The sequence below is a fragment of the Pelodiscus sinensis genome, chromosome 4 (assembly GCF_049634645.1).
Source record: "Pelodiscus sinensis isolate JC-2024 chromosome 4, ASM4963464v1, whole genome shotgun sequence".
In the NCBI taxonomy this organism is placed as follows: domain Eukaryota; kingdom Metazoa; phylum Chordata; order Testudines; family Trionychidae; genus Pelodiscus; species Pelodiscus sinensis.
In genome coordinates this window covers 6,664,379-6,678,263 of record NC_134714.1, presented here as the reverse complement: position 1 = coordinate 6,678,263, position 13,885 = coordinate 6,664,379, and the positions used below count along the sequence as shown (strand labels likewise).

Here is a 13,885-nt window from a genome sequence, read left to right as displayed (position 1 = left end):
CTCTCCAGTTTTCATGTCAGACATTGTACCTAATTCTCTCCCTCGCTTAGAAGCGGCCCTCCCGTGGCTGAAGAATTTACATGACGGTTACCTCTCGCGAGGGCCCCCTCTCTGGCCGAGTGTGTGTGCCTGCACTCTCTGCTCTTCCTAAAGCCTCTTCCGCAACTCAGCCCTCCGGCCGAGTCCCACACCCTGTGTGCAAAGCACAAAGCCCTTCCGAGGTACACACCTAACAGGCCCATCGTCCTCTGTAGCGTCCTTCTGAGTCTGTTCCACACTCTGGCAGGGCTTTATCTCAGAGGCTGGTCATAGTCCAGTCTTCAGTAGCTCTCCACAGTACTGCCCCTCTCTCTATGATTCTATGATAAGGGGATGGTTTGAGAACATGATCTTGGTAACTAAGGGTATGTCTACACTATCCCCCTAGTTCGAACTAGGTGGGTAATGTAGTCATACGGAGTTGCAAATGAAGCCCGGGATTTGAATTTCCTGGGCTTCATTTGCATAAAGCCGGCCGGCGCCATTTTTAAATGCCGGCTAGGTCGGACCCCGTGCCGCGCGGCTACACGCGGCATGAACTAGCTAGTTCGGATTAGGCTTCCTAATCTGAACTAGCTGTACACCTCGTTCCACGGGCTTCATTTGCAACTCCGTATGACTACATTACCCCCCCTAGTTCGAACTAGGGGGGTAGTGTAGACATACCCTAATTGACCATTCATTTTCAGTGAGAAATAGGTCAATGGAGAGATGATAGGAGTTACTATAGAGAACTTTCTGGGTGTCTGGCTGGTGAGTCTTGCCCACATGCTCAGGGTTTAGCTGATCGCCATATTTGGGGTCGGGAAGGAATTTTCCTCCAGGGTAGATTGGCAGACGCTCTGGAGGTTTTTCGCCTTCCTCTGTAGCATGGGGCACAGATCACAGCTGGAGGATTCTCTGCATCTTGGGGCCTTCAAAGTATTTGAAGGCTTCAATATCTGAGACATAGGTGAGAGGATTATTCTAAGAGGGGTGGGTGAGATTCTGTGGCCTGCACTGTGCAGGGGGTCAGACTAGATGATCATAATGGTCCCTTCTGACCCTAAAGCCTATGAGTCTCAGCCAGCTAGTCTCCCAGGCTGCGTATCTTGAAGTCTAGAGACACTGACTGTTGTGTGGCCCTGCAGCTTTTTTTATAGGGCCTTCCTGGCCCCTGATTGGCTGCTTCCTCTGTTGCCACTCTAGCCTGCTTGAAGGACTTCTCTACTGCCTTTAGGGGCAGGGTGTGGCAGGACCACAAGGCCGCCAGGAGGCGGCCTCAAGGCCTGATCTACCCTGTCTCAGTTATACTCAGGATATGTCTAGACTACATGCCTCTGCCGACAGAGACATGTAAATTAGACATACCGACATAGTCAATGAAGCAGGGATTTAAATAGCCCTCGCTTCATTAGAATAAAAATGGCCACTGCGTTGTATGGCCACTGCGTTGTGCCAGCTCAGCTGTTTATCAGCTCAAAGCGGCAGTCAAGACGGGGATCGGTCAACAAGGAAAGCCGTTGTCAACTGATCCCTTATGCCTCGTGAAATGAGGTTTACAGGATCGATCGACAACGGCTTTCCTTGTCGACTGATCCCTGTCCTGACTGCCGCTTTGAGCTGACAAACAGCTGAGCCGGCACAATGCAGCGGCCAGTGTTATTCTAATGAAGCGGGGAATATTTAAATCCCCGCTTCATTGACTATGTCGGTATGTCTAATTTACATGCCTCTGTCGGCAGAGGCATGTAGTCTAGACATACCCCTTGTGACGGACCGGGCCGTGTCTGGGCACAGCTGAGGGCGTCCGCTCAGGGCGAATTGCTCGAATCCGGGGCTTCTTACAGCCCCCGACTGGTGACCTTTCCACACAGGCCACAAACCAGTCCCACAGAGCGCTTCAGCTGCCTGCCTGAAGCCTCCCGAGCAAAACCCCTCCGACACCCCAGCAATATCCGTGCCCCAGATGGCCCCGGGCCTATACACAGGTGGGGGGTCCTAGCACCCAATCCCACCTACCCCGAACAAGTTCTGTCCGGTTCCAAGAAACCAGCCACAGATCCCTGGTCAATTTACCCTCTGGACCTTACCCACAAATCACGCTGGGCCAATCCTTTAGCATCTATATCTAAAGGTTTATTATTACAAGAAAGAAAAGCCTGAGAGTAAGGTTATTAAAGTACAGTACGTTACATGCACCGAATCTCCCAGTTCTCGATGCAGGCTCTAGCAGAGATGTTGCAGCTGCTGGTTTAAAAGTTCTTATTGCACATCCTACGATCAGGATGGGTCCACAGGTCTTCCGGGCTCTTCAATCCCTGCAGTGCTGCCTCTGGGATGAAGTGCTGAGCTGAGAACAAAATGGCATTGACCACATGGCCTCTTTATACTCCTTCCTGGCCTCTTCTAGTATGTACCAGGTCACCTGGTCCTCAGCCTCTCTGTGTTCCCTGCTGGCTGCTCTCAGGACAGCCCCCATTCTTTGGGTGTGTCTTTGGCCCATTGAGAACCATTGTTCCACAGGTAATTAGCATGTCCACAGGCTCCACAGGCTCGGCCCTGCCCAATGCTTAACCACATGCAGGGAAATCTTCAGTTTCCACACAGATTACAGATCTACACACACAGACATTATATACTCACATAAACAGTGTACACAGGATCAGAAAACAACAAGCTCCCATTCAATACCCCACATGGCTCCCTTTTATACAGATTTCTGGGGCCAACACCCCCACCTAGGGGTGCAGCAGCGATCTGGCTGCTTCCCTCCAATTCGGTAATGTGACACCCCTAGAGGCTAGTTGACCATAGCCAGCCCAGGGATCCGGGAAGCACAGAGGTGGCCGAGGACTGGGCTCCACATTTTTTTTAAATGTGCATTCCTGCCTATTTTAGCTATATGAAAATATTTCCAAGTCCAGGTGGACTTTTCTCCTGTTTTCAAATCCACTTCCAAATCCACTTGGAATGCAAATACTCACAGAAACATTCCCCTGGCTACACTGATCTTCCCGACTCCCTAAATCCTGCAGCTCCTACTCATGAGCAGGAAGCTTCCTCCCGTAATGCAGAATCAGGTGATGTGTATGCCTAGAACTTACAAAGAACGCTGGAGTTCTTTCCCCAACGCTTCCTCCTTCCTTCCCGATAACGTCACACGCCCTCGATGATCAGCATGCTTTGGAAAAGCAAAGAACGCCTTTTCAAGCGCTTCTTCTGGACTGCTTCAAAGTAGGCTGCCAAACATCCCTTGCAAAGGCTGTTCATTCCCATGGCAGGACGCGGTTTGCTGCACGACTGGCAATCAGAGGCGTTTAACGCTTGGGGACTTTTCAATTGCTATAATTACACAATTAAAATGTGGGGCTTTTTGTCTCTGATCCGACACGCTCGTCATTATTCTCCAGCATGTTCATCACCGTTCAGGACAGGCAGGAGAGGGCAGCCCGCTGTGTTTCCTGCACTCTAGCGCTGCGTGAGGCAGCCAGGCGAGATCCTGGGCAGAAGCTGGGTAGTTGACAGCGGGGATGCGTTCAGCTGAATGGGAAAAAGCTGCAGAGGACCAAGCCGGGAATGACGTTTTCTAGCTCAGTGGGATGGGGGGAACGTTGGTAGGATGTAAAAGGAAATCGCCTTTTGTTTCGGAGTCCCACAGATGTATTCTCAATGGGACTGGGGGCTGGTTAAACTCAGCCCGTCAGTGTCCTCACTGGAGGACTCAGCGCCTCAGGACCACCAAGTTTTCCACTGTAGGCGCCTCACGGTCAAAGCCTCCGGCTCCTGCCAATCAAGCAGAACTGGGCATGGCTGCTTCAGAGTCCATCCCCGCTGCTCCGGGATCAGACAAAGGCTCTGCAGGGCGAGCCATGCTAAGTTCTCTGCCCCCGTTCTCCTCAGGGCTGAGACAGCTGCCCACGTGGCATGTGTGTGATCCCAGGAGCCATGGCCCGTGCCGGTTTTCAGACTCACAGCATGGCCGCCGAGCGACCTAGTGCTTTAAACCAGTTCCGGTCCCCCGTTAGGGCTGGATCCCGCCGGTCCCTGCAGGCGGCTGCCATGGGTGGAGCCAAGCTGGGTCCCTTGGGTGGCCGGGCCCTTGCTCACTGCCGTGCAAGGCGAGGAAGGGTGAACACTGGGTATGTCTCGAGGAGACACCAGCTTAGCCCTGCTCCCACATGTGCCATGCGTCTGCCACTTCGGCCTTTCTCCTCTCGCCAGGCAGGCGCAACCGAGAGCTGTGCTCTGGCATTCATTACTGGAAGAGCCAGTTTCCTTGACCCCTCTTGCCTTGTGCTGACATGGGAATGCTCCCTATCTAGCTGCACAGGGGGGCACCCTTGGTGGTACAGTGTATGCCCATGGCTGGATCTCAGCCCAGCTGAGTCCCTTTATGTCCAGAAACAGGGACATAAAACTGCTTGACAGGGGCAGCCCACGAGCTCCCTGCAAGTGGCTTAAAGCCGACGTACCTGGCTCTAGCTGCCCACTTCCCTCTCCCTCTCCTAGATGGGTTCCCAGGGTAGGGCGGGGCCCAGACAGAGCAAGGTGCACTCTGGTGAGCTAGGGCGTATCTTCTTCCAAAAAAAACGGCCATGTAGCCGTAGCCTCAAAGTTGGCAACCCTAGTTGGACTCCGGGCCAGAAAGGAAGGGTTCCAATCCAGGGTTTCCACCCCACCTGCCCTTGGAAGTCCTGGCCGTGGCTTTTCTCTGCTGTACTAATCATTAGGTTAGATGTTGCATTAAAGCCAAACCGCCAGATTCTCTGAAACCATGAAAAAAAGACTCCGGACATAAGGATGTAAAAGCGAGCCGAAGTATTTTGCAGTGTTTATCTTCAGGGCTGACCCATGTGCCAGGACATGCAGCGTAATTAAGCTGTCCAGAGGCAGAGTGTTTTACCATAATCAAGTCCAATGAGCATCCAATTGGACAGTGATAAGAGGATAATGTAGGAGAGCCAGTGGGTGACGTGAGGCAGCAGGAAACCTGTTAGCATTAGAACACGACTGTGACACATTTTCTGTAACCCAGTGCTGGGGGTAGTTTCCTTTTTATTGCATTTGTTCAGAAAGTTGAGTTCCCAACTCAAAGGGTATACGTCTACACTGCACAGTTATTTGGAATAAGCTGTTCTGGAATAGTTATAATAATAGCTATTTGGAATAAGCTATTCCAGAAGCCTCAAAACGAGTCCCAGGCAGGCTTCCCTAAGGTAGACGTGCTATCTCGATTTACAGCCCCAGGAGGAATAACTTAGAATGGCCCTGGTGAGGGGCTGTTTCAAAATAGCAGAAGTGGAGCCTCTACACACGCCTTATTTCAAAATAGCTATTTTGGATTAGGCGTTATTTTTACAGAAGCCAGAATAAGCCATCCATTATTGCGAAATATTTTAGAAATAATGGAATTGCCATGTAGACGCTCACATAGTTATTTCGGAATAACGGCCATTATTCCAAACGAACTTTGCTTGTGTGGACACACGCCAGTTGCCCTGCTAACTACTGAGCGCTGACAGGTAACTTTCCAGAGGAGAGCTGCAATTTTACATCATTCCCATCGATTTGCTCAAGATTCACTGGAAAAATACAAGGTAGCGTTCTGAGTTCTTTGTCCCGGGAACTTTTCCCAAAGGAACCTCATGGGTCAGTTAGTCTTTCCCTAAGGACTGGAGGAGTGTGCAGTATCATGCCGTATTGACCCCGAGGCTGTTTAAACAGCCTACTCCTGTCTGTTATCCCAGCAGAGGTACACAAAGGACTCCTGGAAGGAGGGAGAGAGTGAAGGATATTTCACGAGGAAACCAAGAGCAAACCTACCCCCGGCAATCCAAATGACAGCACGCTAGAGCTTCAATCACATCCCCTCTAATTGAAAGCAAATATTGTAACTGTCGTGCTCAAGGATTTCAGTCGTACGTCGGCCGGAGTCCCTGCTGGGTGCTCCAGCATTAGGCCTCGGTAACTGTTCATTCGAACAGTGTGGCGCTGGCATCAACATTACACATTGGTGAAATGGTCGGGGGGGGGGGGCCATCCTGTCTGTTTGTTGTCACTAAAGTGTTGGTCTTGTCACCTGAGCTTACAAAGAAGTCGTGTCTAGGCCAGGAGTGGGCAGTAATTTTTGAAGGGGGCCACTCTAAGGGAATGTCTACACTAGCCCCCTACTTGGAACTAGGGTGGCTAATGTAGGCATTCCAACTTGCAAATGAAGCCCGGGATTTAAGTATCCCAGGCTTTATTTGCATGTTCCCGGGCACCACCATTTTTAAATGCCCCGTAGTTCGAACTCCCTGCCTGCGACTACACTTGGCACGGACTAGGTAGTTCGAATTAAAGCTCCTAATTCGAACTACCTAGTCTGTGCTGCGTGTAGCCAGGGGCAGGTAGTTCGAACTACCGGGCATTTAAAAATGGCAGCGCCCAGGAACATGCAAATAAAGCCTGGGATATTTAAATCCCGGGCTTCGTTTGCAAGTTTGAATGCCTACGTTAGCCATCCTAGTTTGAATTAGGGTGGCAATGTAGACATACCCTTAGGTTTTGGTGTTAAGGGCCGCTCTTTTCCGAGGAGGGGTTGCGGGGTCTGGGACGGAGGTTGGGTGCACAAGGGAGCTCGGGATAGGAAAACAAAGTGCAGGAGAGCGGGACTTTGGGTGAAAGAGGGGGTTGTGACCTGGAGCAGGGGATTGGGGTGCCGGGTCTGGGAGGGAGTTGTGACCCGGGAGAGGAGGGGAGGGAGAGTGCAGAGGGTTTAGATGGTGAACTGGGGCAGGAGGAGGTGGTGATCTGGGCGGGTAGTTCAGGGGAGGGAGGGGCCGGGGTGCCAGAGGCAGGCTGTGGCCAGAAAGCACTCACCTACTCGGCTCCCAGCCAGCAGCCCTGCAGGATCCTGAGAGACGCTCCCTGCCTGCCACAGCATGAGGCTGCTCAAAATGGCTGGCTGCTTCCTGTGGCTCTCTGCTTTGGGCACTGGAGGGAGGGGAGGATTCGTGCTCTGCTCCTGCCCCCAGCAAAATCTCTCCGCTCTCATTGGCTGGTTTCCACAAAGCCTTCCCCTTGCCCCTCCTGCCCCTTCTCCCCCCCCCCCCCCCGAACCCAGAGCAGAGTCATGGGGGAGCCGCCACATGCTTAAAGCAGCAGAGGATTGCTCTGAGGTGACTGGCTGCTTTGTGCCTCAGTGTTCCAGTGAGGGGAGGTGGCCCATGGGCCAGATTCACTGACCCGTGGGCCAGATTGAGCAGCCCACAGGCTGGATCCAGTGACTTGATGGGCCAGATGCGGCCTGCCGGCCATATCTTGCCCACCCTGGTCTAGGTGCAAGTTTCTGGTTATAGGCCTTCACTGAGTTTATAAACTTTCCTCAAGCAGAGCTCCCCTGGACTTCACTGGGAGTTTTGCTTGAGGAAGGACTTCAGGGCTCAGCCTAATGGCCTTGCTGTACAGCCGCTGGGCGGTTTGTCCGCACTTCAATGTCAAGCCCTAAGATAATTTGATCTAGACACAAACTGATGATTTAGTGCTGGTAAAACTCATCCATCTCCTGCCCTGTAGCACAGCCAAAAGGGCGCGTTCCTAGCATGCCTGCGTTTGAGCGCGCGGTGGGAGATGGGTGCAGCAGACCTCCTGCGGAAGTCTTCCCCGTGTGCTGCCCAGTATGGAGCGTGTGCCTCGGGCCCTAACGCAGCTCTTTGCCCGCTAACCAGGAGGTGTACGTCGGGAAAGAGACGATGTGCACCGTGGACGGTCTGCACTTCAACAGCACCTACAGCGCGCGCGTCAAAGCCTTCAACAAAACCGGCGTCAGCCCGTACAGCAAGACCCTGGTCCTGCAGACGTCCGAGGGTAAGCCGCTGGAGCAGTGCCACTCAGAAGCGAGACGGTGCTGCCCACACACAGGGTCCGTAGCACCCACCTCGCGTAACTCCGTGGTCTCTGAGTTTAAAAGCCAAGCATTGCGGAATGGCGGCTGTGGCAAGAGTAAAGGTGATCAGTCAGGAGAATATAGCCAGCGAGGTACGGCGCTCTCCTGGGGGGAAGCTGGGGATGCGGCGACAGGCATGCCACTCTGAGAAAAGGCATTTGAAGGATGGCAGCTTTGCACCTCAGAGGCCGTGTTGTTTTTAAACGAAGCTCCAATGTCTTTCATTCCCTTGAAATTAATAATAATAAAAAAAAAGCCCTCCTTAGAAACCAAGGACTGTGCTGGGCCGCGCGGTGATTGGGATGTGTGCTGTTGAGCTGCGCATTCAGACTACATGGCTCCGTCAAGGCATAAGGGATCAGTCAGCAAAGGCTTCCCCAGCCAACAGATCCGCGTCTAGACTGCCGTGCTGTGCCGGATCAGCTGATCGTCGGCACAGTGCGGCGGCCATGTTTATTTTAATGAAGTGGGGATTATTTAAATCCCCACTTCTTTGCCTATGCTGGGTAAGCTAGTTTACATGGCTCCGTCGAGGGAGCCATGTAGTCTAGACATGCCCCCAGTGGTGTATTGTCAGAAAGAGAAAGACTGTGGGGCCATCCAGAATTCTTTCTATATGGGTATGGCTAGACTGGGGGGGGGGGGGTTCAAGATATCTCCGGTATCCTGAAAAAACTCCTCCACGTCCAGGGAATGCGTTTGCTCTTCTGCTTTTTTTTGCAGGAGAGCAAACACGCTTTTTCAGAAGCCCCTGTATTCCTCATTCTACGAGGAAGAAGGGGGCTTCCGAAAGAGGGAGGGTTCTGACATTTGGCCCAGTCTAGATGGGCCAAATGTCAGAAAAGCCTCTTCAGACAAAAGAATCGGAAAAAGGTACACCAAAGGCGGAGCGCATTTGGCGTACCTTTTTCCGACAAAAACTTGTAGTCTAGCCGTACCCTGTAACAGCAAAGTCGCGCTGATTCCATGTACAGAAGCTGCTTATATCCACCCCCTTCAGCTGCCCCCGTGAGATTGCTAAATGCAGCTGTTTGGCATAACCAAAGGGATTCCCCTTTCCATAATTTCCAAAACACTTCATTTTCCAAGCCAAAGCAAGATGTCCCTACCTGCCCGCACAGCAGACTTAGCCTGGCCTAACCAAACCATGCTCCTTCCACGTCACGCCGTCATCCCCAGCACTGGCAGGAGCGGAAGCAGAAAGTAACGAGTCATTCTGGTGCTGGGGCCTAAGGCAGTTTAAACACACAGCAGCAGCTGTGACTTGTGAGCGGTGCGGAGGACAGATGTGATCAGAAACCTCAGCACAGACCCGGGTGAGCAGATCCGGACGTGTCCTTTTCCACTGTTTCACTCCGCCTGTTGTCAGGCGATGACGGTGGTTATTCGAGAGGAAGCCGTAACGCTGCCCTTTACTTTGGGCATGGCTGCAGTACAGACGGATGACGATATGTAGCTTCTCCACCTTCTAGCTTGTTCCTGCTTATATTTACAGTGCGCTAAGTCCCTCCTGTGAGCCTCCTGACCGACAGGGGGGTAGGATTCTCAGCGTTCATTTGCCACACGTGCCGTGCCTGACGCTCACGCATGTTGTCCCCCAAAACAAGGAGTGCGAGTGAAGCTGTTGAGAAGCAGGCGCAAACCTAGGGAGAACCTGTGCTCCAGATGGGGGAGATGTATGATGAAAGGCTGTTGGGACAGCGGGGATTTCCCGTGGAAATCCACAGGGGTGCTAGGGTTCATCACGCAGGTTGGAGAAGGCCGAAGGAAAAGGAACCGAACCTCGCCGGGGCAGCGTACTGCAGAGTTCTGTGTCCTGAGGAGAAACGAGGGGCAGCGAACACTTCCCAGCTGCCTTGGAGATGGAAACTTTGTTCACAAGTTCTTACTTCGGCTGGGGTGGGATTTTCCAAACCTCGCGATGGACTCGGGAGCACAAGTCTAGGAGGATGTCAGTAGGGTTTTGTGATGCTAATTCATGTAGGCACTTTTGGACGTCTCTGCTCGTAGTTGTTATTTTTCAAAAAAAGAATGAGGTAAGATACCATGGGTCATCAAAGACCCCTGTTACCATCAGTGATGGATGGGTGGAGGGGCGTCTGGACCGGAGGACTCTTGGGGTGACCCCGGTTCACACAATACCTGCATCGCTTCCAGAGGGACCACACCCAAGTCCAGAACCCAGCAGGGAGCCGATGTCTCCAGCCATCTACCTTGCTCCAGTGACAGCCAACTGGGCAGTGTTTTCAATGTAGTGAGCTGGGGCATGTAAAGGCCAACTGCCCTGAGAGCAGCTCATTGCACCGGGGTCACACCAAGGGTATGTCTACACCGAAATAGCTGTTTCACCATCCCTGTAAGCCTCATTGTACGAGGAGTCAGGCATGGCTCGAAATAGCACTTTATTTCAAAATTTGGTGCTGTGTAGACAGCACCAAACTTCGAAATAGCCTATTTTGAAATAGACTTGAAATAAGCTACGCAATTTGCGCTATTTTGAGTGTAGGGTGCAGTGTAGACACACTCCAAAAGTCCTCTGGCCCAGATGCCTCTGCACCACAGAAAAGGACAGCACTCCTCCCATCCCTCGCACCGCCAAGAGAAAGCCTTTCCTTGAGCTCACTAGGAGCTGGACTGGGCCTTCGCAACACCCCAGGGGGCCTCTGATTCCTCTCTAATCTTTAGCCCATAAAGAGCTTTGTTATTCAGCTTCCTGCCCAAGACAATGGAGCAGGGAAAACCCAGCCCTTGTTACATAGAACCAGAAGGGACCTCGAGAGGTCAAGTCCAGTCCCTGCCCTCACGGCAGGACCAAGCACCATCTAGACCATCCCTGACAGGTGTCTGTCCAACCTGCTCTTAGATATCTCCAGTGATGGAGATTCCACAGCCTCCCTCCGCAATGTATTCCAGTGTTTAACCACCTGACAGGAAGTTGTTCCTACTGTCCAACCTAAACCTCCCTTGCTGCAGCTTAAGCCCATTGCTTCTTGTCCTGTCCTCAGAGGCCGAGAACAATTTTTCTCCCTCTTCCCTGTAACACCCTTTAGATACTAGAAAACTGCTATCACATCCCCTCTCAGTTTTCTCTTTTCCAAACTAGACAAGCCCAATTCCTTCAGTCTTCCCTCACAGCTCATGTTTTCTAGAAGTTATGAATCAGTCAAACCTGCAGAATGGAATTTGTCCACCGGAGAAACTGGGGTAGCCGGGGTTAAAGTGCATTCGTTCGCCCAGACACACCCTCTCCCTTCCTTCTGGCTCCGTTTCCTTGGGATGGATATTTGCAGTGTGGGGTCTAAGCTCCCTGCAGGCCTCACATAACAAAGGAGCCGGTCAGGGGTCTTTTGCTGGGCCCTGTTTACAGCATTTGCCTGGAGACAGGCTTTCAGAAACACGTCCTTTGTTCACTGGAGTCTTTGAACTGAGTGGCTTTTTTTGTTATTCCAGTGCAAAAAAAAATATGCATATGGCCCCAAGTGTTTTCTCCTCTCTGAGGCACTCGGAGCTCTTTGGGCTCAAAGCAGAGAAATCACTCGTGCCCCGGTTCAGCTTAACGGTATTTAAGCGAGTCGTTGAACAGAATCCTGCTGCTCTGAGGACTGGTGGAAGTTCCTGGTTTGGGCCTATAGCAGAATAGGCCTTTGAGTGCAGCTTTGCATGACCTGGGCTTAGCAAAGTGCTTTCTCCTCCCGCTCCGCTCTGCAAAATGCTGCGGGGCGTTTTAGGAGGCGGGGAAGTGAGAAGAGAAGAGGACAGAGCCAAGAAGAGCAGACCCAGTCAGAAGACGGCCACGCGACTGCTAATGCCTTGTTAGTAACGGGTTACGGGGGGAGGTTATGTAGCTGAAGGCATTTGGGAGTCTGGTTCATTTGCTTAATTCCTGATTTCCAGCTCTGGCATATGGGGCCTGATCCAAAACCCACTGTAGTCAAGGGAAGTCTTTCTGTTGTGCCCACTGAAATAGACTCTAGGGATCTGTGGGGCTGCATGGGCCGTGCCCCAGCACCATCCGCAGCACAGGCAGAGGAGCGGTGAAATAACTTCGCTTTCTTAAGGAGGGAGACAGTGTGAAGAGCAAGGAGGCTCAGAGGGGAGATCTAGGTGTCTGGTATTCACACGGACAGTCTGTTATTTTCGGCTCCTGTCTGGTAAAAAAATTCAGAGAATACCGGACACTTAAAATGTCTGATATTTTCGGAATTTTTCCCCGGCCAAGAGGTGAAAATGCCGGGCACCTGGCAACCCTACAAACACTAAGCACCCGGCCTCCCTCGAGGCCCCCGGTCCCCAACACCCCCAGCCTCCTGACCCCAGCCCCCATGCTTACCTGGTTCTCCAAGGCTGCTGGCCCAAAATGGCTGCTGGCCAAAAGACCTAGGGGAAGCAATGCTTAGTGCTCATCGGCTCCCCTGTTCCTATCCCTGCACTTAAAGGGGCATGCTGTTTTAGTGCGGGTTTTTTTTTTTTTTTTTTTTTTTTTGGTTTAATAAGTCCTTGGAGGTGGGGTTTTTTTTTTTCTTTTTTTGCTCAACAATTTTGGTCTCCTCCCTCCTCCCCCTTTTTTTTTCCCCGGTGTTTTTTTTGGCGGGGGGGAGAGGTGTTCGGTATTTTGGTTTCAACCATCTGGCAACCCTAGGAGGAACTAGCAATGGGCTAGTATCTGTTTGGGGCAGTTTCTCCTGGCAGAAATAACAGGAGAAGCTGTCGCAGGAGATTTGAAAGGTCCAAAATTCAAGAGTTATGGCATCCGCAGACATCGGCTTCAGCTCAGCCCACGCTCAGCCGTAAGCACAGCTGTGAGACTGCTCCTTGAAGTCAATGGGACTGTTCCATGCGATAGGTCTCCAGGGGATAGAGACCTCATAAATATGACAGACAGAGACAGGCAATCCTGCTAAACAGACTCCCTGTTGTCCTAAAAGGGCTGTTTCGTTTTCCATTTTAAGAGATGACAGTTTGCTCTTTTAAGAGTCCTGCCAGATGCCTACAGCTGGGCCGGGTGCGTTTCTAGCTCTGAGGCTGTTCATTGCACTGAGCCATTTTAAGCCGTCCGTCCCACAAGACGTGCAGCACCATTCTCCCGCGAGCTTTGTTGTGTCCCCGAGATGCAGAGCCACATACTCGGTATTTAACCACCCGACCTAAAAACGGCAGCGACGCTCTGGCGACTCTTGGCGAGGAAGAGAAAGTCATTGTGGCCGCATGATAGCTTGAGATCATCTCATCTCCCTAAGTTGGAAGCAGGCGATTGTGTAGGGTAGCCCTGAAAAGAAGTATCCAAGCAGATGCATCTTCTGCCTGTGCTCGGATGACCATTTATGTGTCCCTCTCTTAGCAGCCTTACAGGGCGTTGTTATTGTAAACGTGCACTAGTCAGACTTAACTCCATCGGCTGCCTGCTTCCTGGTAGGGTCTGTCTTTTCTTAGCTTTGTGGTGCCCAAAGCTGGGGATTTCTTAGAGGTTCTATGAAACCAGCTTCGAGAGGTGTTACCGAGCTGCCTGGCTCTGGCATGCAGCTTGGTAAAGCCTTCCTGTCTGGTTCGGACACAAGCAGCTCCTCCCACGAACAACAGATTTTCACGAGGACACAGAACAGGCCAAGCAAGGAAACTCAGGTTCACTGAGCTGCGCAGAATCATAGAATCATAGCACTGGAAGGGACCTCGAGAGGTCATCGAGTCCAGCCCCCCGCCCTCAAGGCAGGACCAAGCTCCGTCTACACCATCCCTGACAGATGTCTATCTAACCTGTTCTTAAATATCTCCAGAGAGGGAGATTCCACCACCTCCCTTGGCAATTTATTCCAATATTTGACCACCCTGACAGTTAGGAATTTTTTCCTAATGTCCAATCTAAACCTCCCCTGCTGCACTTTAAGCCCATTACTCCTTGTCCTGTCCTCAGAAGGGGAAGATCAAGATGCGCCTGGAATG

At 51.9% G+C, this 13,885-nt stretch overlaps 1 protein-coding gene across 6 annotated transcripts in view; it reads left to right on the top strand.

Moving 5' to 3' along the window:
• TRIM9 (tripartite motif containing 9) overlaps positions 1–13,885 on the top strand; it is a 130,616-nt gene that overhangs the window by 99,224 nt on the left and 17,507 nt on the right. For all 6 annotated transcript variants that reach the window (XR_012903243.1, XM_075926183.1, XM_075926184.1 and 3 more), the window contains exon 7: positions 7,731–7,869. Coding sequence is in view for 5 of the 6 variants with exons in the window: in XM_075926183.1 (XP_075782298.1) it covers positions 7,731–7,869 (139 nt within the window). In the remaining variant the exon portion in view is untranslated. The remainder of the gene's footprint in view (positions 1–7,730; positions 7,870–13,885) is intronic.